The 17968-nt window shown below is 48.9% G+C and overlaps 1 protein-coding gene across 1 annotated transcript; it reads right to left on the bottom strand.

Moving 5' to 3' along the window:
- Positions 1–784: 784 nt before the first annotated feature.
- Positions 785–17882, bottom strand: Slc4a9 (solute carrier family 4 member 9). The gene is made up of 22 exons (XM_037197084.1): positions 17414–17882; positions 17014–17174; positions 16533–16646; positions 16129–16178; positions 15839–15996; positions 15531–15618; positions 15054–15208; positions 14719–14811; positions 14381–14555; positions 14098–14231; positions 13704–13966; positions 12650–12705; positions 12256–12444; positions 12017–12130; positions 10506–10667; positions 10231–10409; positions 8799–8871; positions 6878–6946; positions 6476–6649; positions 4989–5144; positions 4516–4609; positions 785–822 (listed from the first exon to the last, which is right to left on the bottom strand). The coding sequence occupies exons 1-21, from the start codon at positions 17629–17631 to the stop codon at positions 4556–4558; spliced, it is 2835 nt and encodes a 944-aa protein (XP_037052979.1). The 5' UTR covers positions 17632–17882; the 3' UTR covers positions 785–822; positions 4516–4555.
- Between the last annotated feature and the right edge of the window lie 86 nt (positions 17883–17968).

Genomic DNA, 17968 nt, shown 5'->3' with positions numbered 1-17968 from the left:
GGATTCCAGAGGCTGACCTGGTTTCCTAGGCAACTCCTTCACCAATCTGCCCAGCTCTGAGCACCCAGGCTCAGAGGTTGAAATGAGGCTAGGGAAGAGGTTTGGTGGCCCTTTGTTGTTGTTTGTTTTGGTTTAGTTTCGTTTGGTTTTTGAAACACAGACTTATACAGCCCAAGCTAGTCTTAAACTCTCCATGTAGTTGAACTCAGAATTCTCCTGCCACTGCCTTCTGAGTTCTGGAATTACAGATGTGTACCTATGACCCAGTTTAAAATATCTTATTTTTAACCTAAAGGTGTTCTCTCTGTTGCTACTGTCTTTGAGAAGGGCAGGAGTATCTGGGGGTCATATGTTCTCGAAGCAAGCGCTCTGCCATTGAGCCAGTCCCCATCCCCTTCCTTGTTACGAGTTGCTCTTCTTTGTCTTTCCTGTTTTGAGACAGTCTTGTTATGTAGCCAAGGCTGACCATGAACCTACCCTGTGGCCTAGGCTTTCCTCAAACTTGAAATCCTCCTACTTCAGCATCTCCAGTGCTAGGATTTCAGGTGTACATTACCACATCTGGCTCATTCTTCTTTTTTTGAATTATCCACAAAGTATTTTTAAGGATTTATTTATTTTTATTTTATGTGTATCTTGCTGGCATGTATTTAAGGGCACTTTGTGCATGCCTGGTGCTCAAGAAGGCTAGAAGAGGGTGCTAGATTTCCTGGAACTGGAGTTAGAGATGGTTATAAGATGCCATATGGATGCTGGTCATCATACTCAGGTCCTCTGGAGGAGCTGCAAGTGCTCTTAATCGCTGAGCCATCTCTCCAGTCCCTTAAAAAAAACAAAAAAAACCCCAAAACTATATATATATATATATATATATATATATATATATATATATATATACTTTAAATTCTCAAGTTTATATACAAATGGTGGTTTTTGTTGTGGTGGCAGGTTTTTTTTTGTTTTTTGTTTTTTTGTTTTTTGTTTGTTTGTTTGTTTTTCGAGATAGGGTTTCTCTGTGTAGCTTTGCGCTTTCCTGAACTCACTTTGGAGACCAGGCTGGCTCGAACTCTCAGAGATCCTCTGCTCTGCTCCAAGTGCTGGGATTAAAGGTGTGCGCCACCACCGCCCGGCTTTTTTTTGTTTTTTTGAGACAGGGTTTCTCTGTGTAGCTATGGAGCCTGTCCTGGAACTCACTCTGTAGACCAGGCTGGCCTCAAACTCAGAGAGATCCACTGCCCTGCTCCTGAATGCTGGGATTAAAGACGAGCGCTACCACTGGCAAATGATGAGCTTTATTATGGCATTTTCATACTCCTTATTATTCTTTAATTCCACTCCTAGGTATTTACACTATGAAAATTCTTGTACTTGCAGAAGACATTTTGTATACTCTTTACTATCTTTTTCAACTTATAAAGTTATTCATTATATAGAGATATGGTGGTTTGAACGCGAATAGCCCATGGGCTCATATGTTTGAATAATTGGTCCCCAGTTGGTGGAGCTGTTTGGGAAGGATTAGGAGGTATGGTCTTGTTGGAGGAGGTGTGTCACTGGAGATGGGCCTTGAGGTTTCAAGACGCTGGACCACTTCTGAACCCCGCCCTCCACTGTGGTTGTGCCGGGTCTGCCTGCTGACACACCCCCACTGTGACAGTTATGAACTCTGACTCTCTGAAACTGGAAGCCCCACATTAGATTTTTCTTTTACAAGTTGCTCTGGTCATGGTATTTTATCATAACAATAAAAAGCAACTAAGACAATAGACAGTAAAAAGAATGAGATAGATATATATGTAGAGAAACTATCCAATGAATATTAAGTAGCAGGTATGTTAGGAAACCCCATAGTATGATTCAATTTAATAAACAAATTGTTCAGCCAGACGATGGTGGTGCACACCTTTAATCCCAGCACTGACAGGCAGAGGCAGTTGGATCTCTGAGTTTCAGGATCCCAGCCTGGTCTACAGAGTGAGTTCCAGGACAGCCAAAGCTACACAGAGAAACCCTGTCTAGAAAAACCCCAAACCAAAAACAACAAAATTAACATATATTGTTCATTGAAATAAATCTTTTTGTTTGGCTGGTTTTGGGTTTTTTGTTGTTGTTTTCAAGACAGGGTTTCTCTGTGTAACAGCTTTGGATGCCTGGAACTCAACTCTGTAGGCCAGGCTGGCCTCAAACTCACAGAGATCCACCTGCTTCTGCCTCCAGAGTGCTGGGATCAAAGGCTTGTGCCACCACTGTCCAGCCATTGAAATAAATCTTAACATCGAACACGAAAATATGGGCAGTGGTTATTTTCAGTAAATTTTAATTTCAAAATTATAGAAATTGAAAAAAATTTAATTTCTGTAATGTTTTAGTACTTTCTAGTAACCTTATTTACTTTTGTGATCAATAAAGCAATAAAGCTTATTTTATGTGCATAAAAAAAGTATCAGGTGGAGAATACCTATTCTGGAAAAAAGGACCATTTCTTTTTATAGACAGGGTCTTTCTATATTGGCTGTCCTAGAACTTGCCATGTAGACCAGGCTGGCCTTGAACTCATAGCAATCCATTTACCCCTGCTCCCAAGTGCTGGGATCAAAGGCATGTGCCTGTCTCTCCACTCCACCCCACCCTTTTTTTTTTTGAGACAAAGTCTCACACTGTGTACTGAACTGGCCTCAAATCTGTGCAGTCTTCCTGCCTCTGTCTACCAAATGCTGATATTACAGATGTGAACCACACATCTGTCCTCCCCCCCCCCCTTTATAAGTAGAAAAGGTGATCCCTACAAGCTATTGTGAGGACTTAAAAATAGAAGGACTTCTTAGCTGGGCAGTGGTGGTGTACACCTTTATTCCCAGCATTAGGGAGAGAGAGGCAAACGGATCTCTGAGTTCCAGGCCAGCCTGGTCTACAGAGTAGTACAGCCAGGATCACACAGAGAAACCCTATCTCAAATAAATGAATGAATGAATGAATGAATGAATAAATAAATAAATAAATAAATAAATAAATAAATAAAAGGGCTGTGTTCAGGTCCCTTTACTGTATAAAGACTGAGTGACTGGCACCTGCTTTGGTTCCTCTCGCTTGTCTGTCTTTCCTAAGCAGCAACAAACCAGCCGCTCCTGCTACTTCCCACCCCCAGACCCCAGCTCCAAAGGTAGCTTAGTCTTTGCCAGCTGCCCTTCAATCCTGCGTCACTATTCAGGTCCCTAGCCAACAACATCTGGCAGTGAAGCCAAAGGCCACCAATGCTGACTTCCTGAATAAAACACCTGTGAACTGAGAGAGGACACAGTGATCAAGGCAGTGCACAGGGACACACAGCGGGGATAGGGACACGGAGAGCCTGGGAGATGTTGTTCTGGCTTAGCCAGTGACTGACTTGTCCTCTTGCTCTTTAGCCCGTCCCACACATGTCCCCAAACACGCAGAACCAGACATGGCGGCCTACACTTGTAATCTCAACACTCGGGATGTAGCAGAAGGGTCACCAGTTAGAGGGCAGCCTAGGTTATGTAACAATACCCTCTAGATTAAAAAGAAAGAAAAAAGCCAGGCGGTGGTGGCACATGCCTTTAATCCCAGCACTCGGGAGGCAGAGCCAGGTGGATCTCTATGAGTTCGAAGGCCAGCCTGGTCTACAAAGCGAGTTCCAGGACAGGCTCCAAAGCTACACAGAGAAACCCTGTCTCAAAAAAAAACAAAAAGAAAAAAAAAAGAGAGAAAAAGAAGAAAGAAAGAAAGAAAAAGTTCATTTCAAGTGATGGAGGTTCTTAGACAGGTAGAGGTATGGAGAGATGTACTGTTGTCCACAAGGAAAGTTCAACTTCTCAGCTCATGCATATGGTGTGGCTTCTGCATAGAATATTCCCCTCCATCTTACCTGGCCCACTTCTGTTCTACTCCTAAACCCTTTCTTCTTCCTACCCCACCTCCATGCAAGGGTCCTCTGCTCTTCTCATGGCTTGTGCTTCTTTCCTTATCCAGCGCTCTCCCACTAAAAATCGTCCATGTTTCTGTCTCCCCCACTCCAGTTTCAGCTTCCTGAGATCAGGGGCTGTGATTGTTCTGTCTATCCTATGTTGATATAAATCACAAGTGCTACATGGGTGAATAAAATGAAGGGTTTGTCTGGAGCGAGCATGGTTCCTGCCAACCTCGGGGAGGGGACTCCTGGGCAGAAGAAGGGAGCATCGGCTTTATTCCTCCCACCTCCCTTCCCAGTCTTCCCTCCTGGGCCACTCACCCCTTCCCCTCCTCCGCACCTCCATCTCCTGGGATCTGTTTGTAATAAGCTTGACCTCCCTCTACCGGCAAAAATCCAGAACTGCCCTGGGAATTCATTCTTCCCTCTGGGAAGTTCCTTCTACTTCCTCCACAATCCCAGAGTTCACAAGGGACCGGAATATGGGCAGAAAACCAGGATATCCATCCAGCAAACAGGAGGTCCCAAGGTCTGATCCCACACCTTTCCTCCCTCCACCCCAGGAGCGCTTTGCCCCACACCCTCACCTTGTGTCTGGTTCCTGGTGTCTCCACACTCTTACTGCAGCTAATTCACAGAGATGTTGATTTCTGGAGCCTTTGGCTGATACATCAGTTCTGACTGTGGAAGAGATATCCAAGGACAGTTTGGGAACAGACAAAAAGAAAAAGAAAGAAGCATTTAAAAAAAAAAAAAAGGGACTCAGGAACTAGATAGGAATTTACATTAAAAACAAAACAAAGGTCAGGGTAGAGAAGCTAGCTCACAGAGCTGTGTGATAGCTCTCTCTGTCTCCATGGACTCATAAACCAGAACTCTGCCTGTGGAGGAAGGTTTCCCTAAGCCCTCCGCTCTGCCTGCAGTAATACAGAGACAACAGGAATGCCTATGTTGATCAGGTCTTCAGGTTGAATGAAGATCTCAGACTTTAGGGACAGCTCTGGACAACAGCCTCTCAACCCCTCCCCACTCCCTCAGAAGGACTCAGCCTGGAACTTACATCTTCACTGTCATTTCTACTGAACAAGTGCTCTGGCTCCAGTCCGTTCTCAGGGATGTTCTTCTCCTCCTCTGGCATGAGCTCATCCAGCCAGAGGAGTTCCTGTGGTGAAAAGACCCACTCCAGTGCTTTTCGGATTCCCACCAGGCCCAGTAACTGCAGAGACAGAAACAAGCCCCAGGCTCTCAGCAACAGCAGCTGGGACAAGCAGTCCTAGGCCTCCTCTTATTTCACTGAGTGCTGACACATTTCTATGAAGTAGACCCTTTTTTTGTTTGTTTGCTATTGCTTTGTTTTTAGGTAAGGTTTTATGTAGCTTAGGCTGGCCTTGAATTTGCCATGTAGCTAAGGATGACCTTGAGCTCTTGATCCTCAACCTCTCAAGTTTACAAGTGTGTACCATCATGCCTAGTTTTTTGTGTTTGTTTGTTGGTTGGTTGGTTGGTTGGCTGGTTGTTTTTTTTTTTTTTTTTTTGGTTTTTCGAGACAGGGTTTCTCTGTGTAGCTTTGCGCCTTTCCTGAAGCTCACTTGGTAGCCCAGGCTGGCCTCGAACTCACAGAGATTCGCCTGGCTCTGCCTCCCGAGTGCTGGGATTAAAGGTGTGCGCCACCACCGCCCGGCTAACATGTTCTCACTGTGCAGCTCAGTGTGTACCTCTGGCTGGCCTGGAACTCGCTATGTAGACTAGGCTGGCCTTGAACTTGTGGTTATCCCCCTGCCTCTGCCTCCTGAGTGCTGGAATTACAGGTGTTTACCACCACATCCACTTTTTGTTTTGATTTTTTTTTTTTTTTTGTTTTTGTTTTTGTTTTTCGAGACAGGGTTTCTCTGTGTAGCTTTGCGCCTTTTCCTGGAACTCACTTGGTAGCCCAGGCTGGCCTCGAACTCACAGAGATCCGCCTGCCTCTGCCTCCCGAGTGCTGGGATTAAAGGCGTGCGCCACCACCGCCCGGCTTTTTGTTTTGATCTTTAAGATTGGATCTCACCTTGAGGTCCAAGCTGACCTCAAACACAATGTGATCCTTCTGCCTCAGCCTCCCAAGCACTGGGGTTACAAGCAAAAAACATTGTACCCAGTTTGTAGTTTACTCACATTGTACATAAAAGGCAACTGAAGCCCTGAAAGATTAGTAACTTCCCTGAGGTCACACACCTGGCATGTGTAACTAGATTGGTCCTATTGCAAAGCCAATGGTTTGTAACTTTCTCTTCTGTTAAGCCTTACTGAGTAACAAAAGTGTCAGCATTGTCCTTACAGGAGCTCAGTTATTTGGGGGGTTTGTGGACAAACCCAAATTAGTTAGGAAACTTGGCGAATCAAGTATCCTGAGACTAATTCATCTGTAAGCATCCCCCAGCCAGCTTTCTTGGTCTTAGGATTTCCAACCAGAAAGAGCCAGGGAAAGTAAGAGAGAGGAGTGTTCTTCAGCCACCACCCCAAGCTCAGAGTCTCCCAGAACTGCTCAACACCCCCCATCCAAGTTACCATAAGTGGGAAGATAATGGCTGCAGGGGTAGACTTGATTATCCAAAGCAGACCCAAGCAGGCAAGCTGGATGGCTGTGAACAGGTGGACTCTGCTCAGAGGCACATGCCGCAAGAGCAGCGTGTCTGGCTGATGTTTTGTTGGCATCAACAATAGCTGCACTCTTTTCATGAACTGGGATAATGGGAGGAAAAGAAAGCGGGATGATGAGGTAATTTGGAGGATGTCACTGTTAGCTACACGCACTGCAAGGGGAAGGGCAGAGAGCTCCCTTGGCCTCCTCCCATCTAGAGCATGGCAGCAGAGTTCCTAGGCCCAGGAGAAGCAGGATAATGGATCTGAGGGAGATCGGCAAATGTGGGGAGGAGGAGTGGGGTTGCTAGGTGATTGTAATGAGCTCACCTGGATGCTGCTGAGTGCTGCTACTCCCATGTACAGGAAGATGCCGTAGAGCACAGGCATTGGGATGAACTAGTAGTAGAGAGATAGCAAAGGAACTTACCTTCCAGCCTCCCATGTGCCCCACCCACTTAGACCTCCAAACTGGAGCCTGCCAGGCCTTGCTTTTCCTTTCACATCTCGTATGCCTGATTTCATTGAGTCTTTTCATGCCAATCACATGAGGTAGATTATTATTATTGTCTGCATTTTACAGATGAGGAATAGAGAGACAAAGTAACTTGCCTCTCCAATCTTTTTATTTCATCACAGTATTGCTGACCTAGAACTCTACATCCTCTTGCCCTAACCTCCTGATTGCTGGGATTACATTGTGCCACCGTACGCAGCTTCCTCTTGTATTATCTTCACATTGCCCTCTGCTCTACATGCTCCCATATACTGTCCACTTTCCATTCGTATGCTGGCATTTGTTCCTTACCCTTTTAAAGCCTTTTGCTTTGCTATTCTTTCCTCCTAAAATGTCCCTCATGCCTGGGCATCGTGACACACACCTGTGATCCAGCACTTGGGAGGCAGAGACAGGAAGATGTATATAAATTCAAAGCCACCTTGTTCTATGTAGCAAGTTCCAGGATAGCCAGGGCTACATAGTGAAACCCTGTCTCAACCAACCAACCAACTAATCAATCAAATACTCCTCTCTTGTACTTTATATCCACTCATGCTTCATCTCATCTTCATTCTGGAAAGGTCTTCTCTGACTGCTCAATCTGAAGTAGCCCTGGCACTGTTTGTAAAATTTAAAAATATTTGTTTACTACTGTTATTATATGTGTTCCACAGCTTGCGTACGGAGGTCAACGATCAACTTGGGGGAGTGGGTTTCTCCTCCCACCATGGGTTCTAGGGACTGCACTCAGGTCAGTCGTCCGTCTTGCATGCCAGAGACTTTGCCCACTGAACCATCTTGCCAGGCCAGCCCTAGCACTCTTAATCACCTTATCCGCTTTTGTTTTTTTCACAGAAGTTATCATCTGAAGTTATCCCATTGTTCTAACTTTTAAAAATCTGTCCTCTATCTCCAGACTCCAAGGAGGATAGAGATGTGTGTTATCACCACTGTATACCTCCAGTTCCTGGCACAGTGGCTGGCACATCATTTAGGAGAGTCACCCTACTTAGCAAGTGGTTAATCCAGTCCATCTGGCTCTCCTACTGCGTCACTCTCACCCAGCCTCCATGACCTTGGCCCTGCCTAACCTCCTGCTCCTGTCCTCCTGCCAATGACTCTTGTCTGACATTTCCACACCCTCCTTGACTGCTTGGCTTGTTGACCTTTTCTTCTATAGCTAGGCTGTGTGTGTGTGTGTGTGTGTGCAAGCATGGAGATTAGAGAATATATTGTTAGAATCAGTCCTTTCCTTCCATCTTGTAGACCCAGGCCCAATATCAAATTCAGGCTTGTTAGCAAATACCTTTATTCACTGAGCCATCACACACACACACACACACACACACACACACACACACACACACACACACCACTTTTTTGTTTTTTCTGAGACAGGGTCTCATACTATAGCCTAAGCTGGCCTGCAACTTATTGTGTATGCAGGCTGGCCTCAAAGTTGAAGTAAGCCTCCTGCCTCAACCTCCTGGCTCTGAGATTACAGGTAAAATCCACCATGCTCTGGAAATCTGGGTTTTTTTAATCTGAGAAATTGGCAGGCACTTACAAATTACATCTTTAACCATCAGGTTTCTCGTTTGTAGAGTATATGTGTCTCTCAGGATTAGTTAGATGAGGATTATTGAAACAGTGTGAGAAGAAAATGCAGTTCTTGGAACACTAGTAAGAATTCAACCAGAGTCAATTCTATTGCTCTTGCTGCACTGGCCCTGACTCTGGCCAAACGTGTACCTTGAGCACAGGTGCCAGGAAGATGGAGACGCCTGTAAGGATGAACACCACCAAACCCGTCAGCCGCTGCTCCCTGTGGGGAGAAGGAGGAATTACCTGGCTCTGTGTGTGCTCCTGGAGCACCCAGGCTAGACCCCTTAACCAGGCCTAGTACAGACCTGGCATCCAGAGAGAAGAGGGATTCCCTCAATAGGTTACCTGGCGAAGGCCCCTTGCCTGCTGTAAAAAACTGAAAGGAAAGGCAAAGCACTCCAGCATAGGCCCAGGCCCCTCATCAGTTCAGGTTCATTGTTCTGTTTTGTTTGGGATTTTTTTTTTTTTTAAAGATTTATTATGTATACAGTGTTCTGCCTGCATGCCAGAAGAGGGCGCCAGAATCTCATTACAGATGGCTGTGAGCCACCATGTGGTTGCTGGGAATTGAACTCAGGACCTCTGGAAGAACAACCAGTCCTCTTAACCGCTGAGCCATCTCTCCAGCCCTTGTTTGGGTTTTTTAAAATGTTTTATTACATTGTACTGACTTATACTGTGTATGTGCACGCATGTGTATAAGTATGTGCCTGTCTTAGTGTGCATGTGATGGTCAGAGGACAACTTGCAGGAGTCAGTTCTTTCCTTTTACCACCCAGGTCCCAGGAAGTCATGAGATGTGGCCAGAAGTGCCTTTACCCACTGAACCACCTCACCAGCCCGCTGGGTTTTTTTTTTTTTTTTTTTTTTTTGTTTGTTTTAGTGGTTCTAGGAATCGAACCTAGGGCCTCATATGTACTAGGTCAGCACTACCACTGAATTCCATCCCCAGTTCCATAAGTTGTTTTTTTATTTTGGTGGAAAATTAGCAATTTCCACTGCCATAAAGACTTAATATTTCATAATTTACAAAGTTAGTCAATGTCATGTATTTTAGGTAGACTCTGTTTCTAACAGCTACAAAATTGTTTTTCTCATGGATTCCTTTGCAACGTCCATGGTATGCTTCTACATTGAGTGGGGACTGTAAGGTGGCATCTCACCCTCCACTTTATCCCTGGCTACCTTCACCCTTACATTTATAATGCTCTTCTTTTTGTGGGGAATGGGGGGTTGTTGTTTGGTTGGTTGTTTTGGTCTTTTGTTTGGTTTGGTTTTTTGAGACAGGGTTTCTCTGTGTAGTCCTGGCTGTCCTGGAATTCGCTCTGTAGATCAGGCTGGCCTTGAACTCAGAGAGATCTGCCTGGCTCTGCCTCTGAAGCGCTGGGATTAAAGATGTGCACCACCACCTGTATAACACTCTTTTGAGGCCCCTCACCCATCTCAAAGTGCATCTACTTTCCCCATGGCAGTTCTTAAAGGGCATAAGCACAGAATTCAAGCTGCCCGAATAACTCACACATCCCATAACTCTTTGGCCACACCTTTCTCACTCCAGCCTACTGATTATATGCTTTACCTGATGCCCAGGAAGTGGGGGGCTTCGCCAGGGACACAGGCTTTGCTTTCTCTCCGAAGACTATCCATGTGGGCCAGAGAGATGACAGTGGCTGAGACATACCAGGGCAGCCCAAGTGCCGATGTGAGCAGCAGCAAAATAGCTACACAGAAGAGGTCCAGGTGGAAGCCAGCTCCCTTCTGCAGGAAATGGGGTCGTTTTGAAGCTAGAAGTGCCGTCTGGAGCCCGCTCTGGGGTTTCTGTCTCTTATCTCAGCCCTTACCTAGCAGCCTTACCTGCAGTCTGTATTCTGCACGGTTGAGGATGACTGCTGTGATCTGCTGGTCCATGAAGATAAGGATAGACAGCAGCAGGGCAGGCAAGGCAGCTGCCACACTCAGCCACCAGGGGTTCGCTCCAAAAGGAGACACCAGCCAGCCACGCCCAGGGAGTGTAGGCTGAGGGGACATTCCATGGACAGGTTAGAAAGTGTCTCCCAAGAACACCTCACCTGCACACCCCTACCTCCCATCTTGACACTCTCCCACAATCTACCTCCTGCTCCCAAGTCCTTAGATTCTAGATGATGGTAGCACTGTCACACATACACACACACACACACACACACACACACACACACACACACACACACACCTCTCCGTGTATCCCAGTGCCTTAAAGGGGAACAGAAAGAAGGGACTAGTTTGGATGGAGCCAAGGGCTCTGGACTTTAGTTTCCAGGGTCGGTCTGTCTCTCTCTCTCTCTCTCTGTCTCTCTCTCTCTCTCTCTCTCTCTCTCAGAGTTGGAGAATATAAGCTGCACACACTGCTTTGTTCTTATTCACAGCCTTCCTCCTTAGGCTCACACCCCACCCCACCATCCAGAACGGGCAGCTCAGGTTCAGACCTGCCTCGGTCTGGGGCAGAGGTGGGGCGGGGTTAGGTGTGTCTGCGTCTGCTCTGATTATAAGCGTCTGTGGTGGGGAGGGGGCCCAGGTGATTGGCTGAGGCTCTGAGCCCTAAAACCACCCCCATTAGAGCCCCCTTGCTGTCCTGCCCTGGCGGGGTCTGTGGGGGAAGGTTTCCTATTGTCCAGGCAAAGTCTGGTACTGTATCCTGTTATGCCCTACAGAAGGAGCCCCAGCTCTACTGAATCAGAGTTGGCAGTGAGGGGTGTAAAGAGGAGTAGAGTGTGGGGAAGTGGGTAGGGCCATGCCGGTGGTGGGGAGAAGCCGTAACAGCAGCATTTACTCAGTATGTGGTATGCGCCGAGCACTGTAGTAACTATTTAGACTATGATATGTAAACCCGAAAACAACCTATGAGAGGCGGCTATCGATTATCCCATTTTTATAGACTAAAATTCTCAGGGGAGGCATGGTGGTGCATGCCTGTAATCACAGCACATGGAGGGAGATCAAGAGTTCAAGGCCGAGCCTTGGCTACATAGGGAGTTTGAGGTAAATCTGAACTACAGGAGACTCTGTCTCCAAAAAAACATAGATGCCTAGAGCCAGCTAGGAAGAGGCAGAATTGGAATTCAAACCCAAGCCTGCTGCCCAGAGCCCATCCTCCAACACCTACCCTATAATAATAGCTACTGTGTACAGCATTCTTCATTCCTTATGTGTCTGTTGAGCTACCTCATTTTATCACTCAATGACTCTGTGAGGCCATTGTTTTTGCTCTATCATGAGTGAAGGGAAAGACTCGGAAGAAGAGAAGTACGGAATCTATGCAGCTTATTACTCCAGAGTTGCTGGCTCCGCTGTCCCCATCCTCCTCCCTCATTCTGTCCAGCTCTCACCTTGAATTCTGTGGGCACCAAGAGCTTCGGTGTGGCTAGGCCAAGAAAGGCGTCCAGGCCACAGCCCAGCAGGATGGCCAGGACTGAGGAAAAGTCGCTCAACACCTTGCGCACCTGGCCATATAGTGGACGGTTTAGTCTGGGCCCGCCTTTCCGTTTCTTTTTCCACCTTTCCCATGTGCAGACAGGACCCAGGGCTAAAACCAGAGCTTTTACACGGAAAGAAAAATGGAACTTACAACAGAGGGGAAGAGGCGGCTGTTCTTGACATGCTTGAGGGCCACGGCACAAAGGAAGGAAGTAGAGAAGAGGAGAAGGGAGAAGAAGGCAACATCTGGCACCGTGTAACAGCTGGGACCGTGCGGGTAGCCGCCCTGCCGGATGCACTCGGGTGGAGACAGCAAGGATGCGTTGACCAGCCCTAGGTGCTGAGAGAGGGGTGCTAAGGCATTGGACAGTGGGCAGCAGAGGACCCACCTCAAAGGAAGGGAACCCACAGAGGCATCAGGGACCCAGGATTGGCCATAGGCTAAATTGAAGTAATCAGTGAAGCTTTCTTTCCTCTCTGGGTGGGAAGAACCGAAGACCTCTAACTCTTTTCTTTCTCAGACCTTTCTTGGCGCAGGCTCTCACCACGCTTAAGACATCTGTGTCTTTGTGCTTTGTACTTGTCCACTCAGATGCATTTCCTGGGAAGCAGAGAATTCTGGCTTAGTTAAGCCCTCCTTCCTTGAGAAACTTTTCTCCACAGGAGTCGACTTTGTTGCTCCACCTGAACTAGAAAGGTCCTGATTCTGATCATCCTGCTGATTGGGTGTGTTTGCAAGTTGCTACTGTGTACACTCACGCCCTCGGATTCCCTGCCCTCTGTGTCTCTGGCGCTGAGCACAGAACTGAGCCACCACACTTGCTCATCAAACATTGACCAAATGCATGCACTCACAGATCTGTGTCTACCAGAGCAAGAAGTGGGCTCATTCAGGACTAGTAGAATCAGACACAGATTAGAAAAGATACGTTTTACCTAGGCAATTGATGGCTCACACTTATGCTCTGAGCAGTTGGAGATGGGAGTAGGGGGATCAGGTGTTCAAGGTCATCACTGATTACATAGTGAGTTGGAGACCATACTAGACTACATGAGACCCTATCTCCCCCTGGGCCGCCCCCTCTCCACCAAGGACACCTTCCCCCATTTCTGCTGCCATCTTCCATGTGGAGGGATCTATGTAAGCGTAACACTCCAAACCCCTCCACCTGGTTTTCCGCTTTCACTCAGGAGCTGTGATTTGTTGGACTGGGGACTTCAGGCAGTGGAGGCAGGCATGCCTGGTCCTGCCCTTTCCTCTCTTCTCTCGAGAGTAAGCTGCCTGGTTGGCGTACTTTGCTCTGCTCCTCTGGTGTAACACAGTCCCCCATCCAGTGCTGCCATTCTGAGATGGGTAAGTCTGATTTTGGCGTCACTCTTAGGAAGCCCATTAACCCATATGTAGATCCCATACTCCTCTATCAGGGCTGTCAGAAATAAACACAATCCTGGGATTTCCGTACATTTCTTTTGTACCTGATCCTGAACCCAAAAGGAGAGTTCTGGCTACTGGATAAGTACTCAGCATTTTCCTGAACTTAGCAGCCCAGTTCCCACCTCTTTCCTCAGCTGGCCAAGGTATCAGTTTCCCTCACCTACCTCCTGGACCTGGGTATTGACAGAAGCAACCATAGGCAGGAGATCCTGGCCTTTGGATTGGATAGGCATGGATCAAGTTCAGCATTTTCCCCACGGCATCATAAATGAAGATGAGGCTGATGAGAGCGCAGAACCCTTCCTCTGTGAATCGGGTGAAGTAGCGCACCAGCAAGCTGGCCTCTGTAGCCACCAGCACCAGGCAAAACGTGGCCACCCAGATGCCTACCCACAGGCGGAAGGGCAGGTAGTCCAGGTTGTGATCTCTGTAGGAGTGAGGACAGTCAGGGCTGGCTGCTCCCCGCCTAACCCAGGGCAGGTGCCCCTCAAGCCAGAGAAAGCCCCACCCTCTCCTCTTCACCCACCAACGGCTGGAGAGGTGAGAGAGGTCTCCTACCTGCTAAAAGAAAAGAGCAGGCGCTCAAACACCAGCACTGGTCCTGTGCTGCTAAGGATGGTGAGGGGCTGGCCTGCCATCAGGCAGAAGGCAGCGCCAGCCACCGCTGTGCCCAGAAAACTCTCCAGCACTCCCTGGAAGTGGACATAGCTTTCATAGGACCCTGGCCTCCCAACACAGGAGCCCTAGCTCCCGTGGAGTCTCAGCCCCACTCACAGTCCCAAGAGGTCAGGCAGGTGGGACACCAAAGTTTATGCTGATCCCATCATACAAACCCACGCACCTGGGCACCTTCAGTGGCATCTCCCAGCAGACCCCCAAAAGTGATGGCGTTTGTGACTGTGGCCAGGTAAATGTAGAGCACAGCTGAGAAACACTGGGGGTGTAGGGCGTCCAAGAAATCACTGGGGTACCAGCATGCCTTCCGGCGCACGTCCTGGACAAGACCCCCAAACAGCCTCCCACCCGTGGGTCGTCAGTGATCCAGATTTCCATACCCCACGCCTGCATCCTGCTTTTCTCTGTATCCAGGGGAGCCCCTCCCACATTGCCTGCACATTTTGATGCCCCTGTGACTCTTCCATAAGATCCCAGCCCTTGTTCCCATCCAGCTCCCCTCACCTGCCGGTCCTTTGCAATTCTGGGCTGGGTGTGTGCCAGTCCTCTGCCTGGGACGCACTCCGGCCAGTGACTTCCTGCAGTTCCGAGTGGAGTCTGAGCAGAAAGGGAACCCCAGATGGGCTGACATCTTCAGCCAACCTGACATCTGACTCCAGAGTCCGTGACACCCCGCCCCCTGGAGGCTACTGTGGTGGCTGCAAAGGGCAGCTCTCAAACTGTCGGGGAGAAGTTAGATCCAGGTCATAGTCCCACTGTGTGAATGCCAAACTTAGACAGGGAGCACGGTAGACCCATAACCAAAGGGAAGATCTGTGTGGAATTGTGGTCCCAGGTACCTTTTGTGCTGAGAGGGTAGGCATTTGGGCGGGGGAATCCGGGCTGTTGGGTCCCACCGCCCTGGGGGTACAGTTGTCACCTCCTGTAGGAAGGCATCCAGGGCTGCCAGAAGGTCATGAAGATCGCTTGCCCGGCGAACTGACCACTGGAATTGCTGCATTTAAGGTCACAGAGTGGACAGTAAATGCACTATTTGGACAAGTGCTTTCACTTGTATTTTCTCAAAACCACACTCACACAAACTACAAGCAGTCAAATTTATAATTTACACACAAATGCATACATTCGTTCATTCATTCATTCATTCATACTGTGCCTATTGCAATCCGGCTACATTGGTAGTTATGGAAATGTCAGCCCCCAGGTTACAAACACAAAGCCACACTCTGCCTCACTGTTATTTCTGATCAGAGTCTGTATGCATGCTCCATACACACACGCAAATATGCACAGAGGAACACACCTGCTCTACTCACCGGGTCACTGAGGAGGACAGCTGCTGCCCGACCCATCTCTCGGTAGCTCCCTTCCAGGGTGGGAGGACCCAAAAGGAGGCAGAAAAACCTGAAGAAGGAATGGGGCCTCCAAGCTGCCTCTCTTAGAGAGAGCAGCCTCCGACACTTAGCGCTGACCCCGCTGCTGCTCAGGTACACACCAGCTCTGCAGACTCACCCCTGGGTAGCATTTCCTAGACACTCTCAGGGAACTGGATCCAAAGACCCCACCCTCCTCCGTAAAGGCCCTCCTATGCCCAAGAGCCCTCCCTGACTCTCAGTCACCTCACCTGCTAGGCAAGATCACCTCCGTAAGAGGCTCCAGCACCACTGGAGTCCGCAGTCTTACGAAGACCCCTAGTGGCTGAGCCAGGAAACCCAGCTCTCCTGCCAACACTGCTGCTGCCTCAGCTCCCGGAGGCAGCTTCTGTCTCAAGGGGTTCTGATGCTGGGTGGCAGAGTATGAGAGATTATTTAGAGAGGGAGATGCTGGCAGAAACTCAACTGAGGAGCCAGGTGGAAGGTGGGTCTCTCAGTTCCCGATCTTCCTCCCAGCCTTGCCCAAGGAAGGGCCACAAACCTTCAGGGGGCTGTCCTCGTCATGAGAAGCATTTCTGAAAGCTCTAGACCCTGCAAAACAGGAATGCATAGTAGTGAAGAGCACAAGCTTTAGGGGAAGGCCTACTGGGGGACAGCTGTGGTAGACGTCTCCACGGTAACTGAAGTTTAAATGAGCAGATACTGCATGTAAAGCTCCTGGCACAGGACCTGCCAAGTGCAACCCTTTGGAGAGCCCTGGCTGTTATGGCCCCGGTGCCCACTCTTCTGCCTTCACCATTACCACCAGGTTCCTCTTGCCCATGAATCTTGCTTGGCCTGAGGACTGAGCCAAGTCACGACCACTCCTGGCTCAAGAAAACAGAAGGTACCTGGGCTCCTCCTATGCCAGAGTCTCGATCCTAGGCCCAAGGAGGCATCTCTCACCTCTGCAGGGCCTGATGCCTGGGGTCTGGATGTGGTGCTGGGGTCTCTGCAGCAGCAAGGCTTGGAGCTGTCCTCTCAGTTCTGGGCTCAGGGACTCCCCACTGATTACCTGCTCTGCAGAACAGATGTGACATTCAAACCCCCTCCTGAGAGCTCTCTGTCCTACCACTGGCTCCCTTCTGTGCTTCTCATTCCTTGAGTTTTTCCTCCTCAGGAAATGCATGGGCTAATGAACTCCCATGCAAGATGTTGTTTTGAGACGCATCTCACTACATAAACGGGGCTGCCTAATTTTCAGTGGTCCTCCTGTCCTCTGCCTGCCAAGTACTGACATTACAGACATGTGTCACCACCCCCAGCTGCGTTTCCATCACTATCTCTGTGACAGAAATGGGCAGTCCCTGGGGTAGGATGGGGGAGGGAGAGGCTCTGGAAGAGATTGGGGGAAGTTCCCAGGGAATAGAATGTCTCCCAAGCCTACCCACAAGCTCCAGGAGGTTCTGAGCTTGACAGTCCAGCAGTACAATGCCCTCGGCCAACAGGCTTCGAAGCTTCTGGAGGCTGGGTAAGGCCAGGGTAGGCACATGGGGGGCACTCCACCGGCCTGCGCCTACTTCCAGCTTTTCTTCGAACAGCACCCACCTGTGACGAAGGGATAGACAGTGTTGTCAGGAGGCTCTCCCACGTCTAGGATGTAGAGGGCAGTGCGGCTGCCTTTGATCCATTTGTGCGGAGTATCTCTCCCTGAGCAGTCACCCGTCACTGGGTCTCAGAGAACTCAGAACCACGTAGAGGAAGCTGAGTATCATGGAAAGAATACAAGGGACAAACCCTAATTTGAGGTGGGAAGGATGCTGTAGAGCTAGCCAGGTCCTACTCACCTGCCTGTCTCCCTCCACTCCAGTGCATGGGGCCAGCCCAACAGCTCATTTAGTTGAATGAAGAGCAGAGGGTCCTGGGATACCCCTGACTCCCCATTGTCTGTGTCTGAGGGATCACCAGGGCCGGGACCAGGGCCAAGGCCACTGTCCAGTTCCTCTGCAAGGACATTTTCATGAGCACTAGAATGTCCAAAGTCCTCTTGGCCTGGCAGCTTCATCTTGGAGAGGCTCGCACACAATCTGGGGAGCTGTGCTGTGCTGGGGCCCTCTGGCTGGCTGCATTTATACTGCACCCCTCACGACAGCTCAGCACAAGCCAAGCCAAGCCTGTTGGCTCCAGAAAATACCGGTCATCTCCTCTACTTGTTCTCAGAGCCCTGCTGGTCTAAGTGTCTGTAAGACTAATTAGCCATTCCAGACCCTTCAGAAGTGCCCAACCTGTGTATGTGCACCGCATCTGACCTCACTGTATTTTGTGTAAATAGATAGGAGTCACTGCTACCCAGCCCAGATTCTGTTGCCCCTAGCCATCCTGTATCAAATATTGACACCACA

The sequence above is a fragment of the Peromyscus leucopus genome, chromosome 19 (genome assembly GCF_004664715.2).
Source record: "Peromyscus leucopus breed LL Stock chromosome 19, UCI_PerLeu_2.1, whole genome shotgun sequence".
In the NCBI taxonomy this organism is placed as follows: domain Eukaryota; kingdom Metazoa; phylum Chordata; class Mammalia; order Rodentia; family Cricetidae; genus Peromyscus; species Peromyscus leucopus.
This window is presented reverse-complemented; position numbering and strand designations above follow the sequence as displayed.

What these genes read in the sequence shown, in the direction of transcription:
- Slc4a9 (XM_037197084.1), bottom strand. Translation starts at nt 17,631, where the DNA reads ATGAAGCTGCCAGGCCAAGAGGACTTTGGACATTCTAGTGCTCATGAA. An exon ending in CTGTCCTCCTCAGTGACCCG is followed by an intron (nt 15,209 to 15,530) that starts GTGAGTAGAGCA and finishes CCTTAAATGCAG; the next exon opens with CAATTCCAGTGGTCAGTTCG. An exon ending in GAATTGCAAAGGACCGGCAG is followed by an intron (nt 14,556 to 14,718) that starts GTGAGGGGAGCT and finishes CACGGGTGGGAG; the next exon opens with GCTGTTTGGGGGTCTTGTCC.